This window comes from Silurus meridionalis, chromosome 10 (genome assembly GCF_014805685.1).
Source record: "Silurus meridionalis isolate SWU-2019-XX chromosome 10, ASM1480568v1, whole genome shotgun sequence".
Classification (NCBI taxonomy): domain Eukaryota; kingdom Metazoa; phylum Chordata; class Actinopteri; order Siluriformes; family Siluridae; genus Silurus; species Silurus meridionalis.
In genome coordinates, this window is record NC_060893.1 from 12,358,521 (window position 1) to 12,380,953 (window position 22,433).

At 36.3% G+C, this 22,433-nt stretch overlaps 2 protein-coding genes across 7 annotated transcripts; both read left to right on the forward strand.

Moving 5' to 3' along the window:
* The first annotated feature begins 272 nt into the window (after window positions 1-272).
* On the forward strand, window positions 273-13,751 carry LOC124392640 (cAMP-dependent protein kinase type II-beta regulatory subunit). The gene is made up of 11 exons (XM_046859803.1): window positions 273-1,940; window positions 3,776-3,811; window positions 7,846-7,898; window positions 8,050-8,133; window positions 9,448-9,554; window positions 9,649-9,802; window positions 10,845-10,946; window positions 11,026-11,100; window positions 11,206-11,271; window positions 11,848-11,983; window positions 12,111-13,751. The coding sequence occupies exons 1-11, from the start codon at window positions 1,679-1,681 to the stop codon at window positions 12,242-12,244; spliced, it is 1,209 nt and encodes a 402-aa protein (XP_046715759.1). The 5' UTR covers window positions 273-1,678; the 3' UTR covers window positions 12,245-13,751.
* A 334-nt stretch (window positions 13,752-14,085) lies between these two features.
* Window positions 14,086-20,696, forward strand: hbp1 (HMG-box transcription factor 1). 6 transcript variants are annotated; one of them, XM_046859798.1, is made up of 12 exons: window positions 14,174-14,468; window positions 14,561-14,652; window positions 15,555-15,729; window positions 15,917-16,130; window positions 16,322-16,445; window positions 16,563-16,674; window positions 17,091-17,206; window positions 17,439-17,595; window positions 17,707-17,851; window positions 18,501-18,779; window positions 18,907-19,048; window positions 19,164-20,696. In XM_046859798.1, exons 3-12 carry the CDS (start codon window positions 15,579-15,581, stop codon window positions 19,179-19,181), a joined length of 1,458 nt encoding a protein of 485 aa, XP_046715754.1. In that variant the 5' UTR covers window positions 14,174-14,468; window positions 14,561-14,652; window positions 15,555-15,578; the 3' UTR covers window positions 19,182-20,696. The 6 variants fall into 6 exon arrangements, with proteins under 6 accessions (XP_046715752.1, XP_046715754.1, XP_046715756.1 ...); XM_046859800.1 differs by having other exon boundaries at window positions 14,174-14,463; XM_046859796.1 differs by lacking the exons at window positions 14,174-14,468; window positions 14,561-14,652 and adding an exon at window positions 14,086-14,156.
* Window positions 20,697-22,433: the final 1,737 nt, after the last annotated feature.

Sequence of the window (22,433 nt, forward strand, 5' to 3'; positions counted from 1 at the left end):
CTAGGTCTGAAAGTATGTGTACATGGTACTCTGCAGTGCACTAAAGTGTACTTCCTTTCATAGAGTATTTTGAAACCCTGTTTTATTTTTCAAGAAAGATATGTTAATGGGTTTACACAATAAGGCAAAAAGTTATAAAATGTATTTTAAAGGTAAAGTGTAGTTGTATACAACGCCAATTCCAGAAAAGCTGTGTACATTGTACTGTGTAAGTAAAAACAGAATGCATCGATTCGCAAATTGTATAAACATATTTTATTTACACTCGAACTTAGGAAAGTAAACTATACAGTAATTTTGAATTTGATGGCTGCAATGTTTTAAAATACTCAGGACAGGGAAATGTTAACAACTTCGTAGCATCCCCATTAACATTTATTCTTCAGTGCTGATAACAAGCTGGAAGATGTGGCATCCATGGTTTACAAAAATAATTTTACATTTAATGACATACCACAGAACGGTTTTCCATTTTGTCTGTCCATTTTATATTAACTTTGGTCCAGAGAAGATTTTTGGCTTTTATGCCTTCTTTTTTGTATAAATCTTTAACCTGCATTTGTGGAACTGTGTTCACAGACAATGCTTTCTGGAGGTGTTTATAAACCCATGCAGTGATTTCCATTCTGCAATTCATTTTGATAATATTATGTACTGTAAAAGATGAGATATTCAAATTCTTCAAAATATTGAAGAAAATTATTCTGAAATTGTTCTATATGAGCGGTTTTTCTCACAATAGCGAACCTCTGCTTATCTCTACTTCTGAGAGATTCTGCCTCTCTAAAATACACCTTTTATACCCAGTAATGTTACTGGATATTTATTTTTGATAACACTTAATTTTACAACCTTTTGTTGCCCTGTCCCAACTTTTTTTTTTCTTTCTTTTTTTATAATAAAATACAGGTTTCTAAAATTGGCAAATCTTGGCAAAAAACTTTTTGGATTTGTAGTTATACTGTAATACATTTAGCCCAGGATAAGCATGTAGGATAAGTTCTGTAGGTTTTTATGAATCCTGTTAGGTATTTATCAGACATTTGCTCATTAGTTATAGAGTGCAACCCTTAACTTGTGTTTTCTTTTACTTTAAATATTCCACATCCAGCATGAAAGGTGTGTCATGGCTCTCAGTGTGATTTATTGCACAGCTGTGGAGAAATCCTGCATTGATCAGATCATGATATAATGGTGGGAACTCTGAGTGCTGAGGGTGTACTGTATTCAGCAGATATACCAGTGTGTGTGTGTGTGTGTGTGTGTGTGTGTGTGTCCACTTCACTCCCGCGCTGCTGCAGTCTCGCGCACGCAATCCCTGCCCGCCCGGTTGCCATAGTTACCCGGGTCACATGCGCGGCTTTCCCGTGGCCAGCGGCGTAGAAAGAAAGAGAGAGAGAGAGAGAGAGAGAGAGAAAGGGGATGCTTTCCGTCGGCTTCTCTGCCATTTTCATGTGGACGAATTAGACAGAAGGAACGCCATTTGAAAACAAATGGAAATAGGCGCCGTATGGGACTGTGAGAGGAGGTCCGTCGCTCGCTCTTCCGACCCCGTTACAGGTCTGTCCGCCGCCGGTTCCGTAGATTTCAGGTGACGCGAGAGCACACAGACGGGTGTTTCATCAGTCGAGCTCTGCCTGCCTTTTGCACGTCTTTCTCTGGAGCCCTGCCTTCAGGAATGAGTATAGAAATCCCCGAGGGCTTGACGGAGCTTTTGCAGAGCTTTACGGTGGAGGTGTTGAGGAATCAGCCGCGGGATCTTTTGGAGTTCGCGCTGCAGTATTTCACCCAGCTGAAGGAGAACGAAGCGAGGGCGGCCGCTTTCGGCAATGAGCAGCACCCGGCTCTGCGCGCAGGCAAAGCCGTTAACTTCATCGAGGAGGCCATGCAGATCGACTCGGAGAACGGAGAGGACGAGGATGACGATGAGGAATTCGTAGGTAACAGACCGAGATGCTCAGGGAGGGAAAAAAAAATTGCTGGCATTCACGCGCTGCAGTCAGTGCGGTTGGCGAGATCCCTACGCTGCGCTGCATGTGGGAATGTATCGAGCGTGATGTGGCTCAAATGTTTTCCCATCCTACACACTGGAGAATAATAACGGCTTTTAGATTTAATTAAATTACAAGCTGTCTTAAAATGTACATTACAATCCGAATGGGACTATTCGGCTGCATTTTATTAGCGTCGAACGAAATGAAAGCGTGGCTGCGTCTGCGTAAAATAGTGCCTATGGGGGCGTGCTGTTTTGACAGGCTCTACAGCACGTTAGTAGGCGATACAATTTTGCACGCAGCCTATGTTTTCACTTCGCTTGTTTTGGTGTGCTTAAATATACAAGCAGGCAATTGGAGATGAATATTCTACTACATATCCTGCACATCAGCATCCTGCAAAATCACCAGCCTCCAACCCACTCTGAGCCTCTAAAGCAGGGTTGCCAGGTCTGCTTTTAATACACGTGCCTCAATTGGCAATCAAAACCAGCTCAATACAAAAGAAAAAAGCCCTTTCCATGTTTTGAGTATATCAAATAACACTATTTAATAGCTTGAAAAACGTGCACTCCTGTTTTATTTTAATATACTGACCCAAAATAAAGCTATGAGCAAGTAAATAGTAGATTTGATTTTACTGAAGCTGATTTCGTTTTACTGTAGTAAACAAACCAGATTTCTGCTGCTGCACCATTTCCACCTGTCAGTTCACTTCAATCACAATTACAGCACATGCAAGGAATATTTAGATTTTTCAAGGTGTTTATGTGTTAATTTGCAATACCAATCAAAATGCAATACTTTGATGCGATTTAGTAACCTCCATTCAATATGGCTAGCTTTGTTCCAAAATCTGGTAGTGTAGGCCTCATTTTACTTCATGAATGATGCTGTGGAAGGATTGTTTTACATGATGTTCATAGGAAAATTACCTTCCCATCTTCCTTACACACCTATACATCATGATAATTTTCACTTTATAATCAGATATAATCACTATTAATCTGTTTGTTGCCTTTTAATTTAATGCATTGTTCGAATCATCTGACTTTTACAGTCCTAAGGCATGCATCTGTAATAGTACTATTTGCATTTTCTTGTTTTATCAACTGCCCTACAGAAAATGAATGTCACTTAATGTATGCAAACACACAACATCCAACCCATAAATGTAAAAAAAAATTAACCCGAAGCAACAGTTCATAAGGAGCTCCTCTCTGTGTGAACCCTGTAGACCTGGCAACACCACTTTATAGAGCTTTGGCCCTTTCATGAATAAGAGTGTGCTTTAATGAACCCTGAGAAGGAAAAGCTATTTTGCATGTGTTATAGACACTAAACCAAAGCAGCTGCTCTCTGTGTTTCTCAGTGCACACTCACACTCCTCAAAGCATTTGACAAAACACAAATTGTCCTACAGGTTTAATAACCTCACATATCCATTTCTGTGGTTAATTTTGTAATAGCTAGAATTTGCCCATGTGTAGCATATTTGAGGAAATGGTTCGGTCAAATCAGAACAAAGGTAGCTGAATGGCATTGCTGGCTGAACGTGCTAATGTAATTTTCATGAGAGGACGATTGTATCACAGCTAAGTGCTTTTTACTGCCAATGGTGATGCTTTATTATTTCTCTGAATATGAATGACAATTAGACAAGTGTCAACTTCAAAGCAGTCAGAGTCCATGGAATAAATGATTTAAACATGAGCTATGTTTCTTAGTGTTTTATGAAATTTGATTTCTGATACGAATATTATTGTCTTTTTCCCTGACAGCACCAGTCATTAACAGATTCATAAGGCGACCTTCTGGTAAGTAATGCAAGTATTTATCGTAAAACACTTTTTTATGCAGGTTCTAAGATAGTTAGTAAATGTTATAGGTTTTAAACAAATTTAGTTCTTAAACTAAACTGCACATTTCAGAAGCTGAAAAAAGTGCTATTTATTTATTTTAAAGTTTGTCAGTTTGTTAATTCTGATAAAGGATGCATAGTGGTATGCAGGGCTACTGCCTCAGTTTTTCATGTTCTCACTGTGTCTACATGAGTTTCCATCAGTTCGCAAGCTTCTTCCCACCTTTCAAAATGTTAGTGTGTTAGTAGATGGAAAGGCTGTGTTGAATTGCCCCTAACTGTAAAGCAATGTCTGAATGTATGTAAAGTTCACAATGATTTATTTTAGTGTGTATCTGACTTGTGACCAGTGATACTATGATTAGTTCGGGTTTTACCACAGCTCTGACCAGGATAAAGCAGTTACTTAAAATAATTGAATGAATGAATGAATGAATGAATGAATGAAGGAATGAATGAAAAAAGGTACGTATTATTAAAAGCTATCAAAATACTTGCCAGACATTCACAGTTTATGTCCATCCTGCACCCATTGCACAAGTTTGCTGTAATGTCACCAGGAAAGCGCAAGGAAAGTGACAAAGGCTCCACATGGCAGTAAATTGTAGATTGTGTGATTAAGTTCACTATCACTACAAATCATAACAATGGCTCAAAAATAGGTACGCTAAATAAACAACTAACAAATCAGCAGACTTGAATGGAGCAATCTGTCAATTTTACTGCCTGTAAAGTGAATTGCATTTGCTTATATAATAAAGAACCGTATTCCCCCGGTTTATCGCAGATTTGCATTTGCCACATAACTAATAATTTTGTCTGATTTTCCTGGTCTTTTGCGGATACACGATAGTCCAAAAAACTTATAGGGAATTGTTTTTATGGAGTTTTATGTTGAACTAATGAAATCTATTAATAAAAATATAATTCTTAATTGTAAAATGAAGTAAAATGTTGAAACAGTACAGTACTGTATACATAAAATAGCATTTTTGGGGTGGCGTCCGTTAATCGTGGTTTTTCGTTTATCGGGGGCGGTTCTGGAACGTAACCACCGCGATAAACAGGGGATCACTGTACTTCAACAGCAATAGTTGATTTAAAGCGTTTTGTTCCAGAAATAAACTAAACTACAATAAAGCAACACGGTAAAAATCATGTGACTAATGAAGTCAGTAACTGATATGCATAAAAACTAGTTACTGAATGATATCTGTAGCATTATCTTATAATTATAGTGGATGAAGCGTTTCTTAATAATACTGCCCAGCAGTATTCGTCGTAGTTGTGACCCGATAAGTGTACATCATTAACATAAAAGTAGTTGTCAGTTCTGCTTAAAGTTGAAAGGGCAAACATTAGAACTAGTAACTGACAATGAATTGGAAACGAATAGGCAGTAGACACTGGTTCAGGTACAGAAGCCATTCACAAAAAATCTTTAGCTTTAACAGACATCAGCGTTCAACACTTATTTGGGGCATGCAGTATTGGCACAGGATCTAAAAAATCTTCTTCAAAATCAGTTTAAATAACCTACTTGACAGATTTACCGGTAGCAGTGTTTTTGGACCCAGACATGACTTGTTCAACCTCTGTGAGGACTTTATCAGATTCATAAGTGCGAGCTCCAGGCTTGACGTCATCTCACGTCACTGAAGCCTGAACAAGCTAGAAAGGGCTTTAGCTGCATGTTCAATAACAGACTGAGATAGAGGAGGGTGACTTTTATTAAACACAGTGATGGAATAACATAAACCGGCAGGGGAAGAGGGTGTTTAAAGAATTTATTCTCAGAGTCATCTATTACACACAAGGACACCTCCATTGGTGTCCTGGGTGTCAGACCTTGTATATTTAAAAAAAAAAGCTTTAACCATTAAAAGCAGGTTGAATGGGCAAGTTAGAAAGAAATGTTCAGAGCTCATTTGATTACCTTTTTGTTATGTGTTCCACTCTTATAGGCTTTTGTCCAACCCATATGAGTTGTAGTCATTAACACATACATTATTTAATCAGGCCTCAGTATGAGTTACGCATACAAATGTAAAAAGATTCCTTCTGATGACATTGTACAATGCTTTAAACTAATGTGCATTTGTTGAGTTCACAAAGAATTAGTAAGGTCATTCTTACTAACAAATAATCTTCATTTTTTACCTCCCACAAACTGTCACATATCTTTATGTTCATACTGGTGCTAAAAAGAAAATCACCAAAGTCCTGTCATTTCTGTCCTCTAAGAAACAGCATTAATGTATAGCTGTAAATCATTTTTCAGCAATTTTCTTTAGTGTAGTGGTGTTTATGCACTTTACTGTTAGAGTTACACGAAAACTAATCATTAAAACTCCAACCTTAAATCATTTCTGTTCTTTCATATCAAGAACAATGTTGATTAGGCTGTTTAAGAGTTGATGTTGGCAAATGAAAATAACAACTAATCATATAAATAACCTTTTAAAATATGAGATTCTTTTTACATTTACATTTGAACACATCTGGCTCCATAATATGATTACCGATACATTTTTATACTTCATAGTGGTAGGATTTAGCCTACTGCAGTACAAATGTTCCAATAATTCAGCAGTTAAATAAACTAAATATAAAAAAAAAACCTGAACTATCATGAACACAACTGAACACAAACACCTGTTAGAAACATATATACTGTATGTAATTAAATGTAATGAGTATTGTATCTTGTTTCTTTAAAAAAAAGTCAAAAATCTTGAGTGAGAATTGAAATCTCAATTTAAAGCCAGAATTCCTATTTTCCAATTCTTTATCTTATTTCAGTAATATACCAGAAACCATTTGACTTCAAAGACGTGTTTTACAGAATTCTCCATAATTAGTAGTTTGCTTTGCTTTGCACTTTGCCTAAAGTTTAATGATAGTTATTGATCACGAATAATGAGTTAAATATGTTTGTGTGGAACCTTGATTACATTAAGAGAAATTATATACATGTTGGATGTGGCAGCTACATATTTATGTAGTTGGAATTATAGAACCCAGAGATTATTTATGATCACATCAAATAATTTAAATAAGGTCAAATGATTGCGATTAGGGGATTATGTCATCACTGTGACAGGATTTTCCTCATGACCTCCAGTGCTTTTTTTGTTCTACAAGGCTTATCAGCGTTGTAGTTTGCGAATCACATTGTGCAACATTTAGCTGACACAAAATACCAATACTGTGATAGTCTACAGAGCTTCTAGACCACTAGCAGTTATACAGTGTGGTCTAGAGTAAATTAAATTAAATGTGCATTTGTGTGTGCTGTGTTGATTAGTGCAATAGTGTTAAAATGTTCTGTTTTACAGAAGTTTCAAAAAGTAGCCTAAACGCTGGAGCGATCAAAGATGCCAATACTGCACAGATCTATCAGTCTTTTTAAGGTAGTTTTAAGGCATCTCGTGTTCTGGATTACTAAACTTGATGAATGATCAGTGTACACAGGATCTATAACTTTTAATCGACCGATTTCTTAAACACATTTTGATGTAGCCGAGTTTGATGCAGGTTTGGTTTGAAGCACATATTCAGGCCATAGGTGGGATATTGATCTAGACAGTGTATGCCCCTGTCATGCTCTTTGCTGGTAATAATAGTAGGAACACTGGGGGCGTGTGGCAGGGGAGAGCAAATGGGCCTCTCTTCGCAACCCAGCATGCATAATAGAGGAAAGAGAGAAACAAAAGACAGAGAAAAAATAATTGAGTCTCGTGATACAGAAAAGAACAAAGGACTCAGGCAGACTTGTTCAATATTTTGAGAGCACACTGCTGAGCACGGTGAGATAAGGTGGTCGTTTGAAATCTGTTCCAGCAAACAGATGGTTCTGATGATTTTTATTTTGCAGGCTCATATACTGTATACTAACTTTAACCACCCAGAGGTCTGAAGGCCATGCTTTGTGTACACAGCACAAGCTCATAAATGTGCTTCCCTTTTCTTTTGTTTGTTCAAACACAGTGTGTGCGGAGGCCTTCAACCCAGATGAGGATGAAGAGGACAAGGAGCCCAGGGTGAGAGCTTGTTGAAGTTTGTGGTGAAACTGTAACTTTGTTGTGATGCTGTGGCTACACATCCATTAAGGCTAAAAAGGGAGGATTCAGACCAAATGACATTTGTGCAATATTCTTTACATGAAAAAAGAAAAAAAACTTTTTTTTCCAGGTGACTTACCCAAAAACAGATGAACAGAGACAAAGACTACAAGAGGCATGCAGGGACATACTTCTTTTTAAAAATCTCGATCAGGTAAAGACATTTTTGATTGTTAAATTTTGCATCTTATTGACATGTTCTCTATTAGTTATAATGTTATGTGTGGTAGTTAGAGTGACATCCACTGCAGAAAGTGATAAACCTGCCATGGGGATACATCACTTGACATTTCATGTTAGCTAACTGCTAACAGCTTTGTGATACAGGGGGCAGATAAAAAAAGAAAATGAATGACATAGCCTAAAAGGAAAACCAGCAATTAAGTTTTAAGGAGTATTGGGACTATTTCAATAAACTTATCTTTCAAATAGTTTTTCAGGGTTATGCTAGTGTTTCGGTAGTGAGAGGTAACTAATTGAAAGCTTGACCCTAGCTGACGTAACTCTCTACTCCAGTATTATGGCTGCCCTATTAAACAAAGATGGCAAAAAAACATTTTCATTGTAAATATAGCTATATATGTGAAAATAAAGTGCTGACCATAAGAACTTAATACATTTCTAATTATCTTCACCATGAACTTTAACAAGTGTTTGGCACTTTATTGTAGATATATTTAATCAAATACTAATGTTAAAATTATGTCAAGGCCAATGCAGTTTTTCACCATTTGTGCATAATTAAACTAATGTTACAGTAACTGTATATTTGGTTAAAGACATTGATGACAGACAGGGAGTGTGATTTATATATCAATTGGCTCAGCTACTATTTTAAGTGATAATCTGTACTAACGTAGTCCAATGTTATATATCAAAGCTCCTACACAAAATCTGTGAATATATAGTGTTGCTGGTATAATCACAGTAAAAAAATGTTTGTGTGATTAAATAACAAAGACCACTGCTCAAGGTTAATTGCCAACTATCATACACTGAGCAGTACGATTGGAGTTGGAATTCTGTGAAATACAGGACTGTTGTTGGATACAATTTTAACCTCCTAAGACCTGAGCTTTTGTTTGGCTTGCATTTTAGATTTCTTCCAGTTATTTGGGGTTAGGAAGAACCAATAATTATAATAACTATATATTTTCTTTGAACATGAAGCTCTTCTTGGAAAAAATGATGTCAATTATGTGGACACTCGGTCTGTATCTACAGAAAACAATAAAGACAACATTGTGCACAATGTCTACGTATGTGGACACCCAGGTCGTAGGAGGTTAAAGATACTCCATTCTGATTCACTGATATATAGTATATTATGCAATAAATGTGTGTGATGTTGGCTTACAAGCTACAGATCGTACATGTAAACATAGGGGTATTTTATGGCTAAGTCAAATGATATCTATTGGATCATATGAGTATATACTGTTTTTGCTACTGTATAATTTGTTTGCAGGAGCAAATGTCCCAGGTTCTGGATGCCATGTTTGAGAAGACAGTTTTAGTCGGGGAACACATCATCGATCAAGATGATGATGGGGACAACTTTTATGTCATTGAAAGGTTGCGATCACATAATTTCTGCTTTACAAGCAACATATAATTCTTTATTTTACACAATGTTGTATTAAATTACTTTGTTGCTTTATTCATTCAGAGGGACTTTTGACATCCTTGTAAAGTCAGAGGGCACCACAAGAACAGTGGGCTCATATGACAACCGTGGGAGTTTCGGGGAGCTGGCGCTAATGTATAACACCCCACGCGCCGCCACCATTGTTGCTACCTCACCTGGCGCCCTGTGGTGCCTAGTAAGTAAACCATAATTTATGGGGTAGATTATATTTCTTTAAAAAAAAAAAAAGACTAATCATTATCTTTTAATAATTAATAAAAGATTCATTTTTAATTAATACATTTTGTATTAAACAGTGAAATATTCAGCAAAGATTTGGTAATAAAAATGATCATGCAGATTTTAAATGATGCATATTGTTTTTTGTTTAAATGTAATAGTGCTCTGTTATTGTAGCTCCTAGTCTGCTTGGAAAATTCACCAAAAACCCACAATTAAATGAGAACACTGAAATCATATACTGGCCTGTGCAATATAGGGTACATATATCTGGGTTACCTAAAACATCAGAGCTAAATGTGGGGTCAAGAAGTAATGTCAAATAGTCTGGGTACAAATAAAATAATTAATAATTTATCATCTATGTTGGGCAGTTCTAATTATTTGCCTGCATGATCACTTGATTTGAACATGTTTATTACAAAAAAACTATAAATCAAATTCAAGTATAATTTCAATAATGTAAACTAAACAAACATTTTTGCATGTGCATGTTAAATGTCACAGCCTGCTTACTTCAGTAAACTTAAAGAGTAAAAAAAAGGAATTGAAATTAATGAATAATGTTGCATACATACTATAATTCAGGAGATCAGCATGATAAGAAAAAGTTAAGAGAATTACAAGCAGCTTGTGCCTATTACACTATAGAGCTTTAAAGATTTCCAGAGATGTATTCAGATTCAGAATCAGGTTTATTGGCCAAGTGTGTTGACACACACAAGGAATTTGGTTCCAGCTGTTTGTGACTCTCAAAAGTACAGACATAAATAAAACCTATACATGACAAAACAGACAAGACAAGACAAAAACAGACTATACAAGACAATACAGACAATATGAGACAGTATAAACAGTGTGGGTAATAAATAGGGATACAGATCAGTAATGTAGATCAGTAATTCCATTTAGGGATTATTCGTATTCAGGTAGCATGGGAAATAAACATATTACTTAGATTTTAACTGTAGGCAACTTTTGAATGTTTGTGATTGCAGGACCGATTGACATTCAGAAGGATCATTGTAAAAAACAATGCCAAAAAGAGGAAAACGTATGAAGCTTTCATCGAGACCCTTCCACTACTCACATCTTTGGAGGTCTGAATCATGTCCTTCATCTACAATTTGTTTTTGAACAACAATACAGCAACATTTTTAATCGTTTATTTCCTTATAGGTCTCAGAAAGAATGAAGGTGGTGGATGTCTTGTCATCCAGAGTGTACAAAGATGGAGATCAGATCATTGCACAAGTTAGCTCTATTCTCATAACATCCAAACATATTGATTTCTACCATTTAGTATTGTTAGGGGTACTGTACTGACATAATAATGTAATTAGTATATTTATTCTCTAGGGTGACCTAGCAGACTGTTTCTACATTGTAGAGTCAGGTGAGGTTAGAATCACCATGAGGAACCGGGTAAGTTTTATAATGGAAGCAATATTTTATTTAATTTTCTTTTTTTTTACTTATAAAATGTTTTCAAACACCAGCCAAAAAAATTAAGCTATTTATATTAGCATTATATTGTTATATTATAATATTATCTTATTAAAATGATATTATCCAGTACTAGTTGTGATCGTGTAAATCCTTATATATATCATATAACATATATAATTATATAACATTCATTTATTCAAAAATACAATCAGTGTGCTTCTTATCCTAGAGATTTATTTTGATTGAGGTATATTTCATTTTTACTAACAAAAAGTCTGACTAGGAGACTGGCACTAAAATATAATGAGATGCACACATAAAAGGTGTACTGGCATGTCTTAACATGTCATTTTTTTGATTATCTACTTCCTCCAAAAATGCTGAAAAAAAGGCAGTATTGCATAATCACTACTACAAGACAAAAGATGACAAGGGAAAAAATTTGAATATCAAATTGGCCACTGCTTCCCATAGAATACAGATATTACATGTTGGAGATTAAATGATAGAATTCAGTGTGTAAGGAAATGTTATTGGCATGTGTGTCCGCAGTTGAAAACAGAATCGGAGCATGAGGAGGTGGACATCGCTACATGCACTAGAGGGCAGTACTTTGGAGAATTGGCCCTTGTTACAAACAAACCAAGGGCCGCTTCTGCATATGCTGTGGAAAATGTAAAATGCTTAGGTAAAACTACTGCTTTAAAAATGTTTCAGTGCACAAAGAATGAGCTACAAACTGTTAAAAGGAGTTTTATATTGTAGTGGATGTAGTTCTGATTTTGTTTTCTCTTTTTCTTGGGTGCTTTTGACAGTAATGGATGTCCAGGCGTTTGAGAGGCTTCTGGGGCCGTGCATGGACATCATGAAACGCAACATCGCTAACTATGAAGAGCAGTTGGTCACCCTTTTTGGAAGTCAGATGGACATAGAAGAGCCAAGTGCATAAAAATAATAATTAAAAAAAACTATACGCTCCAATGCAAATATTGAAAATAAAAATGAATGGTGAGTACAGTTTTCTCACTATTGTTCAGATGCCATATTATCATAACTTTTGAACTTTCTTCAAGCATCACAATGTGAAGCTCTGGTGTGTCAGTAATAGTGATTTTTACATGTAGGATAAATTTAACAGTTTATGTAAGGTTTGAAAAACTTTAAATTTTTTGTTAGTAAAGTGTTTTGTTATATTGGGAATAAACTGTTTATCCAGCTGTTTAGTAATGTCATTCGCTCCACTGCTATATTTTATTCTTAGAATAGCATTAGTTTATTTTTTACAGTTATTTTTATTTCTAAGCTCAGGCTTTGACAGAAAGATGTTGAAAACTCCTGTCACTCATTTGTCGTGTATTTCAAATCCTGTATATTTTTGAAGTACAAATAGCAATGCTCTACATTATGATATCCTTATGTTTTGTCTTGATTGATTATCCTAATAGAACGAGCAAACCCACAAAATATACCACATTCATTTAGGATTAAACTGTATATGAGTTTATAAGTCTGATACAAACATGTATTAAAACAGGATGTGTGACACTCGTTAATAAACTTGGTGCGACTACATGAAAGGAAACATAAGTGTGTGTATGCAGATTGCACTTTGCTGTCAGAATCCTGGAAAATCAAAAACACTGCACATTAATTTATTCTGTACACAGTAGTTTAGAATTTTTGTTTCCTCATGAATAAGGAAACTCCATGTAGTATTTAAAATGACTGTCTTAAAAGTAGCGTATTTATTGTACATACACATTACTTCAACATTTATTTATTGACCACAGTGATTCAGAGTGGAATACAGCCTATTTAATGTTGGTAAGATAGCTTTCTGTTGCCGATTATTTTCTACAGTGTGTGATTTTGTTAAAAAAAAAAGATATATTAAGAATTGTTATTAAAAATGTTAAGGCATAATTACTTTTATATTTATGTTACTCAAACATGCTCATTTGCCTTTAAAAGTTTTACTCCTGAACTGCAATATGTGTCGCCAATTGTAGTGCTGTTATTCATTTTTTTTCATTCATTACAGTATTACAGTGTCTTTGCTCCACTGGCAAGTAATCACATTTGGATTTCTTTTTTTCTTCCAATACTATGGATAAAATGAGATTTGTTAATGTCTCCATAACAATGTTTCACCATTACACTGTGTGAGAGTCTACAGCTTCTGTCTCAGAGTAGCCCACCCTCCACTGTGTGCTTTCACTGTAGGATTTTCTGTTCTTTGTTTTCTAAGCAGTGCACTTGTTAAATACTTTAAATGCTGCCCTGTGTTTATATTTATATCGTTTATCTGACTGGACATGTTCAAAAGTAGCTCTGCATTACTGCTCTCTATTTAATAACATTCATGTAGAAAGGTCTACTCTTAATGCCAGAGGCACCAGTACTATTGTCTGTGATATATTTCATTTTCCATTCAAATAAAATACAGTTTTGTATGACATTGGACTGATCTCCTTTTTGTGTGCATGTCCTGAATGAACCTGATTGAAGGTCCAGGTTATCTGAAAAGTAAATAAACAATACAACTTGGACAAAGTTGCAGCTGATTTCTGACACTCAAACAAACAAAGAAGAAAAACAAAAGAGCAGACTGGGGGGGGGTGAAACACAGACACCCAGCCAATGAAGTGCACCATGAAATGTAACGGGCATGAAAATCTTACCAATGAACATAACAATAACAAAGCAAATTACGCCCTCTGCAGTGCGTCCTGCACTGACCAATCACGCTTCGAGTACATTTAATTGACGTAAGTATTGACCAATCACCGTGCAGTTCTAAAAGTACCCGGTCCAGCCCTCTGGGAGAATGCTAGAGATACTCGGTAATGGCGACAGGACTGGTGAGTAAAAAACTTAGAGCCCTATTACGAATAAGTGAAACGTTAATGTTGATCGGTTGAAATGGACACAGGCGTTGTACTAAATGGTTGTTTTTACTTCGGAGATTAAAAAGGTTGTCATTCATTGTTTCGTTTCCTACTGACAGCGATCTATAACGTTAGTTTTTTTTTCTTCATTGTGACGTTTGTTGTTTTGCTTTGTGGCTCAGTAAGTTGCCAGCCATTACAGCTAGTTATCCAACCTGCCAACTAGTTAACCAAACGAAACTGATAGCCAGCTGTCGTGTTCAGAGAGATCCCATGTTCCGTATGGTACCAAATATAAATCTTCCTTCATTCATTGCGATACTCTGTAAGGGCTTTGAACGCCATGTCTCAACTTGTTGACATTCTTTTGTTTACAGTTCAGGGAGAAGTGAGGGGCTTTCTGACAGATCACTGAGCACAAGATCTAACCCTAATCACGATTCTCTTACTATCCTAAAGCCCTGTCTGTGTGAGAGAATGATTTTTAATTAGATAAATACTTGTATTATTATTATTATTATTAGTGTACTAATCACGTCTATAAAAGTATTTTGTTTGATTAGATAAATAAATGTTCTTTAATAGCAACTATACATATTAGCGAACCTGATTTCTATAACAGTACGTTCCGGACGGATCCCATTCCGATTTTTTTTCTTTCAGTAAATATAAATGTGAACATTGTGAACAGCTGATATTTTTCGGTCCCGTGTGAATATTGGCTGCCAGTAGGACTGTTAAATCACTCGGTTTTATTTTTAAATCGAAACCAACATCCTCCTCCAGTAAATTTCATTCACTGTCATCGAGTGTTGGTGAAGATCTCGGGATTTATTAGTAATCGAAATTGTCTTGTTCTCCGTCGCCTGCTGTTACGCAGTTGTGAATGAATGAGCGCAGCCGCGCATGCGCCAACTCTCCTGGCGTTTATAAACAAGGTTGCGTGCAAGAGGGTCACGTGACCAGACTGGAAGTCCGCAAACAAAGCTATTACATTTCCTTAATACAAACGTTTTGAAACCTCGATTTATTATAGAGTTTTCCTTTCGGAATCCGTGTTAATATGTCCACGATGGGGATCGAACGGTCATGTTTTAAAGCAGAAGCGAGATTACTCAATAGCCAGTATGGCCGTTCTTGTTTACATACTGCACTTAAACAAACTCAAAACTAATAAGCAGTTCTAGGGTGTATATGATGAATAACCGTTTAATTTTGATCGAATAAGTTCATTCATTTGAAAGTACATTCAATCTTAAAATAGGTGCGAGTTATTTGAGAATGGGGTTCGTTTCTAATTTGTTGGTAATTTTTGTATTTGTTCAACAATCCCAAAGCCTTATTTGTCTTTATATATATATATATCTCAAGCCTGCCCATGTGACAAGGTGTAATATGGTGTGGGAGGTAAAGACAGCCCCGAAAAGAGTCCAGGAATCCAAGACAGATTGCTCCAGCATGGATGAGGCCTTCGACATGCTCAAGTGTAATGAGGACCTGCCATCTTCACCAGGCTGCCCCTCTACTCGAGGCCCTATAGAATATGGTGATTCCACAATTGATTATTTTTCAGTCTTCTGTTTAGCAGTCAGTCTATTCATGTAATATTTTGGTCCATATAACCCCAAACTAACAAAACATTCCTATGCAAACGTTCCTCCAGAGCATTGCAGCCAAACAAGCAATTGCAGTTCAGTTTATAAAGTTTATATGTCTTTGTACCTCTTTTACAGATGATTTGCCAGAACTGCAGGAGGTGCAGGATGACCAGTTGTCCCCAGCAGTGTTCCAGGTTACTCCCGGTGTGTCACATGAGGAGATGCCTGAGCAAGGCTGGAGCCCACAGTCAGAGAACAGTAGCATCTCCCACACAAACTGGCTTACAGAGTTAGCCAACATTGCCACCAGTCCACAAAGTCCTTTGCTGCAGAGTGCACCCCACCCGAGGTCAGCAAAATACAGGAAATTAATCACAGAATGTATAAGGCAATTTCTGTAAAATGTTGAAGGAAAAAAAATATGATCTCATTTAAAATAATATTATAAACATTTCGTTTTACAGCATAATTTAGTACATTTCACTTTAAATCTATATTTATAAGATTATTTATTCATCACCGAAAACATTGTGTCTGCAGGTCCTCGCCTGTGCACATCTTTGCCCACAGTAACAGTTTACATTCCTACGCTCGGCCTCCTCAGGCCTCTAGCAGTGCTCCCAGTCCTGCTCGTAGCCACATGAGAGAGCGTCGCCGCACGAGGGTACAGCATTCAGCAGCAGATTGGAATTTAATAATTAGAACTAATTTTATGTACAATGTTACTTCAGTCATATAATACTATTGTATAAAATCGATTCTGTTGTTGAACATATTATAGGCTTGCAGTGAGTCAGAGTCTGGGGTATTCTGTTTGTCTTCACTGTCTGATGATGACGACATGGGATGGTCCCATTCTTGGCCCTCCACAGTCTGGCACTGTTTTTTAAAAGGTATAGGCCACAAACAGCCACTGTCATATACTTGTGTTGACTTTTGACAAAAGGCTATGGATGATGGCCAATAAAAGATTTTTTGAAGAAAGAGATCTTTGGGTTTTGTGGGAAACCTAGCTGACCTGAACATCAGCCATTTTATGAATGAGCAGTTGAAGATGAAGTATAAGTAGCACCCTCTTCTGTTAGCTTTGTGCCATTACAATATAAAAAGAACAAATCGAGAACATGGGTCAAGGGAGGGGCACAGGCACAGTCATTTGAATTGTTTTTCTTTCCACCCTGCAATTTTGGGGCATAATTCACATGGCTAGTTTGTATTGTGTTCAGTTTCCCCTACAGCAAGATTGACAATACAATATACATATAAAAAATAAATGTTTTGTTGTTTTTTTCTGGGGGTTTTTCCACAGGCACACGCCTTCGGTTTCACAAAGGGCCAAATGTGGAGTGGCAGGAGGTGGAGGATGTGGCTGAGTCTGAGGATGAGTCCGAGGATGAAGTAGGCATGCACCTCAATCCCCTTAAGGTAATATGTCCTTTATATGCATTATAAAGTTCTCCTATATGGCATTATTGAGAGTGTCCAGTGTTAACAGAGAAGCTAATAACAAACCAATTTATCTTATTAATGGTGAATGATCACCTCAAATAGATATTGTGTTTATTTTAAAACATATAATATGAGTTTATTATAAAAAGGATTGAGACAGAGTAAGTAAAGCTTGTATTCATACTGACCTCTTTATTTTGCTTTGCAGACGTATGGATGTGAGGGGTTGAAACTTGTGGCCCTGGAGCAGACTGTGTCATTTGGCCAGTCTGTTCTGAAATTAACCTTTGACCCTGGTTCTCAAGAGCCTGGTCTGCTAACTGCTGAGTGCCAATTGGACCATCCATTTTTTGTCAAAAATAAAGGTACATGCTGCAAATGAAGACTCATTTGAACTCATAAAACACATTTGCATGAACGACTGTCTGCCTTGTAATGTTTGATTGTTAAATTTACCTAATTTGTGTACAATATAGGTTGGTCCTCCTTTTATCCGAGCCTTACTGTGGTGCAGCACGGTATTCCCTGTTATGAAATGCAGATTGGGGACTTGTGTCTACCTCCAGGACACCGTGATGCCATCAATTCTGATGACTCAGCTGTTTTTGACACTTTCAGGAGGTAAACACTGTCTTTGTTAACTCTAATATCTGCTATAGGTTTATATGTCAAAACCCCTGCTAATGGCAATTTAAGAAATTTAAGTCTTGCATGTAGTGTATACATACCTACATGGCAAAAGTATTGGGACACACAACTTCAGCCATATGTGGTTCTCACACAATGTTCCTTTCATGTGAACTAGGTGACCCAAACCTGTCCCAGCAGGACAATCCCCTTGTGCACAAAGCAAGCTCTCTAAATGTAGGAGCATGGGTAAAGATCTTACATGGGTTGGAGTGGAAGATCTTGTGTGGCCTGCTATAGAGCTTTGACCTCAACCCTACTGAACACCTTTGGGGTTATTTGGAACACTGACTGCCCCCCAGGCCACCTCACTGTATATCAGTACCTGACTATACTAACACCGTTGTGCCTGGATGAGCACAAATCTCTACAACCGCAATCCAAAATCTAGTGAAACATCTTTCCAGAAGTGTGTAGGTTTTTGTAACATTAAATGGAGATTAAATGTGGAATGGAATGTTCAAAAAGCACATGCCAATCATATGGTCAGGTGTCCTCAAAATTTTGTCCATATAGTGTATGTAGTTTGAACATCATGTGGTGGTTTGTGAAAGCTTGCAGTTCATTCTATTTCTCCCTGCAGTTATGACTTCACCCCTCTGGACTCATCTGCTGTGTACGTGCTGAGCAGTATGGCACGCCAGCGAAGAGCATCCCAGTCAAGTGGTGGCACTGTGAGCCCTGACTGTGACAAGCTGGAGCGTTCTGCCTCTTCCCCCAGTAGCAAATCACAACGTAGCCACTCCTCAGGGGGCAGTGGAGCCACACCCACAAAATGCAAACGGCCAATGAACGCTTTCATGCTCTTTGCTAAGAAGTATCGAGTGGAGTACACGCAAATGTATCCTGGGAAAGATAACAGGTAAACGTTAACAGTAGCTAACACATATTGCAATATTACTACAGTGACTTTCTGTTTTATGTCCCTTCTTCATTTTCCTGCCTTACAAGCTAAACTTATTAAGAAAATCATTTCCCATTTCCCCCAGAGCTATTAGTGTAATTCTGGGTGATAAGTGGAAGAAAATGAAGAACGAGGAGAGAAGGATGTACACCATGGAGGCTAAAGCGCTGGCTGAGGAGCAAAAACGCCTCAATCCAGATTGCTGGAAGCGCAAAAGAACCAACTCGGTGAAATGTCATTTTCTTACTTTAAATTCTTGAATCGACTGTAAAATGGAACAAGATTAGCATTTATCTATTTTTACATAACTCAACTTCAATTAACAAGCTTTTGTTCTTTTAGGGTTCTCAGCAGAACTAGCCAAGAATCAGGACTGGGAGCAATTGACCTATGATCTATGCCATCTATCCACGTATAGGAGTGAGGAGACTTAACTGTGATGATAAAAATGTAGTAAGCATCGTTACAGTGATAGACATTTATGTATGTAGGTATGTAAACACATATTCTGGGATCCAGAAGTCTGAGACCACTAGTGAAAATCCTAGTCACCTTGAATTCTTTATTACTTGACTATTTTACACAAGCGTGCAAACCTTATGATCCATTTTTAGAACAAATTAATTTTCAATCCATTATTTAAGTAATAAAACATGTTTTTGCAGAGAGTTCTAAGAAATTAGGCATGAGGAATATCGGACCTTTTGTGGAAAAAAAAGTAGCTAACATTGTCAGTATCAGAGATTTGCTTACATTTAAACAGAGGGGCCTACATTTCAGAATTTTCTATTAACTTTGTTTGAAATATTTCACATTTCTATAATTTTTGTTTATTTCTAATTAGAACAAAATCTCACGCTTTCAATATGGCCTCAGATTTTTAGACCCCACAATATTTGTACATACATGCATATATATGAAGCATATTATCTATTAAACTAACAGCATATATATTTTTTTTCCTTATTCTTTACAATAAAATAAATAATATGGAAATGCCTTATACTTCCAAAGTAAGAAAATGCTCACTTGTATTTTCAGGTAATTTTGTATTTCTATGCTTGAAAGGTGAGACCCTGTGGTGCTATTTTAGTGAGAGCAAAGGAGCAGTATATATAGCGCAAAAAAAAAAAAGTATATTTTTAATGTAAAAAGAGGAATTTTAGATACTAGTCAGCTTGTTTTGCAGTTGTTCATATGATATGTTATATTTGTATAACTCAAAATATTGCACAGACTCATTGTATTGCAAATGGACAAATGTTGAATTTCATGTTGATCAGTGAACCTAGGAATGGTTGTATTCTGTAGACACCAAGACACCAGCCTAGACCATGAACTGTGTGTGGGAGCACAAGCAATGTGCATATGGGTATATGGGTATATATACCCTCTGACTCGCCATATTATAGTGCATGACATGCTTCTACACACACACACACACACACACACACACACACACACACACACACACACACACACACACACACACACACACACTCTTACATACACACATTTACTTGATTACAAATGAACACATTCATACATGACACCACACATTCACTCTCACAAACAGCACTTCAGGGCCATGCCTTCACTGTAAGTGTTTTGTTCTTGCACTTTACGTACATACATAAACTTGTACAACCAGTAAATGTATACAAACTGATGTATTGTGTATAAAATTATATATAAATATAGTTTACTCACAATCATGGCCAAACTGTATAGTTTATTTTGTGCTTTACAGGGCTGCCATCACATTTAAAGAAAAAGAGTTGTTGATAATGTACAGGTCCATGTTCCCATTTAGTTCTTGCACAAAATATTCCTGTATCATATTATAAATAAAGTTTTAAAATGATTGTACACTCACTTATTTTGGATTGTTGGAATTTATTACCAAATAGAATACATTAGACTGTGGTTATTATACTAAACAAGTATCATTTATGAATGTTTTTCTTGATAATTGTAAACTCTCCAGAATTAATGGCATCCTTCATAAAAACGAATAAAGATTATTGTATTAAAATAAACATAATTTATTTTTTAATCAAGTCATAAAAACAATCTGCTTTCTTTTAACAAAAATTCATTTTCATCAAAACTATTTAAAAACAATTTAAAAATAATAGTATTGAAACAGTTGTATAGCATTTTCTTTATTATAGTTTTATCATTCTTGAAATATTTGTATAATTTTTCTTTAGTTCTCAGGCTTAAATTTTACATGTAGCCTTTCCCCATTTTTCCTATTTTCATGAAGAATGAATATAAGGCTGCACTCATCAACAAAATTCCTTTGTCTTGCATGGGACAAAAAAAGAGACGGTTGCTGATCTGCACAAATCAGATAATAGACATAAAAATAAATAAGCATACAAATTCATTATAAATAATTAGATCATGACATAATGTTTCATTTCTCTGAAACAGATGTTAATTCAACAGAAAATGGACAGGTGAGCGAGGTGGATGGGGGATGGAGAAAGGGGGGCATAAAGATCACAATTTTAACTTGTGAAGTTTATTTTTGTTTACCATGGTTTAGAATGAACTGTCAAACAACACTTTTTAACCTTAAAATGTTTTTGAAGCCTTTTAAAAGGAAGCCTGTGTTGTCGTCTGAGAGATTTTAGTAGTTTTGGTATGTATCATTATGTTTAGTATTAAAAGGGAGCTGTAGCAAGGATATCTATTGTAAATTATGAAAGAAGATCAGTAATCTTTTGCATTGTTATTGATCACTGATGCTTCAGATGGTGGTTTGGCAGCTCTTCTAATGGAATCACCACTCCAAGTCATTTTTTTCTAATTCACTATATTCTTCTAGTCATGTTAGTAAGAGTAATTACTGATCTTGCAGCTGGATTTTGACAATGTTCCTCTGACCTCTTTCACAGAACTGTTTGTGTGTGAAAATACCAGGTGATCTCGACCTGTATCAGCATTAACATTTTGCTTTGTGTTGCAGCCACATGATCGTTGATTAGATAACTGCATGTATGTTTAGGTGTATAGATGTTCCTACTGAAAAGTGGAAGGTGAGTGTAAATGATTCTAGTTAATAATTAACAGATAAAGACATATTTTGATATATATTTGTCCATTTATTGAATAATTGTAATATTATTGATTGTAATTTATAGGTGGCTATTATTTATAGAATGGCTGAGGAAGAGTAGAAATAAAATTATGATGTAATATATTATTGCTATGCATGATGACTAAAAATGGAGGGGAAAAAAAATAATTTAATTTGTAGGATTGTGGACCACCAAACATTTGTCTTTTATCTTTGTGACTGATACTTCAATGTGCACAGGAAAAAATATTTTGTTTTTTTACAGGTTTTAAAAGCAGTACTACTAATCCCACTACACAGAAGGTGTGCTCAGGTGTGCTTCATGTCTGGTCATTGCAGGTGATGTCAGTGGCATTTTGATCTGTGGTTCAGAGGGAGCACAGCAGTTGTCAGTTGCATTTCCATGGCGGCTGTTTCCACAGAAACTTCTGCACATCAAAACAATAGAGAATCTAATGAATGTGGGCCTCCTGTTGTGTCAAGTACCCTTTGAAGGCTTTAATTAAATCTTTACCCTGCTATAG

Excerpts from the sequence above, each read along its gene's own strand:
- LOC124392640 (XM_046859803.1), top strand. The coding sequence starts at position 1,679 with ATGAGTATAGAAATCCCCGAGGGCTTGACGGAGCTTTTGCAGAGCTTT. Across the intron at positions 7,899-8,049 it reads AAGAGGACAAGGAGCCCAGG|GTGACTTACCCAAAAACAGA; the intron begins GTGAGAGCTTGT and ends TTTTTTTTCCAG. Across the intron at positions 11,984-12,110 it reads GGAAAATGTAAAATGCTTAG|TAATGGATGTCCAGGCGTTT; the intron begins GTAAAACTACTG and ends TGCTTTTGACAG.
- hbp1 (XM_046859796.1), top strand. Across the intron at positions 16,131-16,321 it reads CAGAGTGCACCCCACCCGAG|GTCCTCGCCTGTGCACATCT; the intron begins GTCAGCAAAATA and ends TTGTGTCTGCAG. Across the intron at positions 17,596-17,706 it reads ATTTTTTGTCAAAAATAAAG|GTTGGTCCTCCTTTTATCCG; the intron begins GTACATGCTGCA and ends TGTACAATATAG.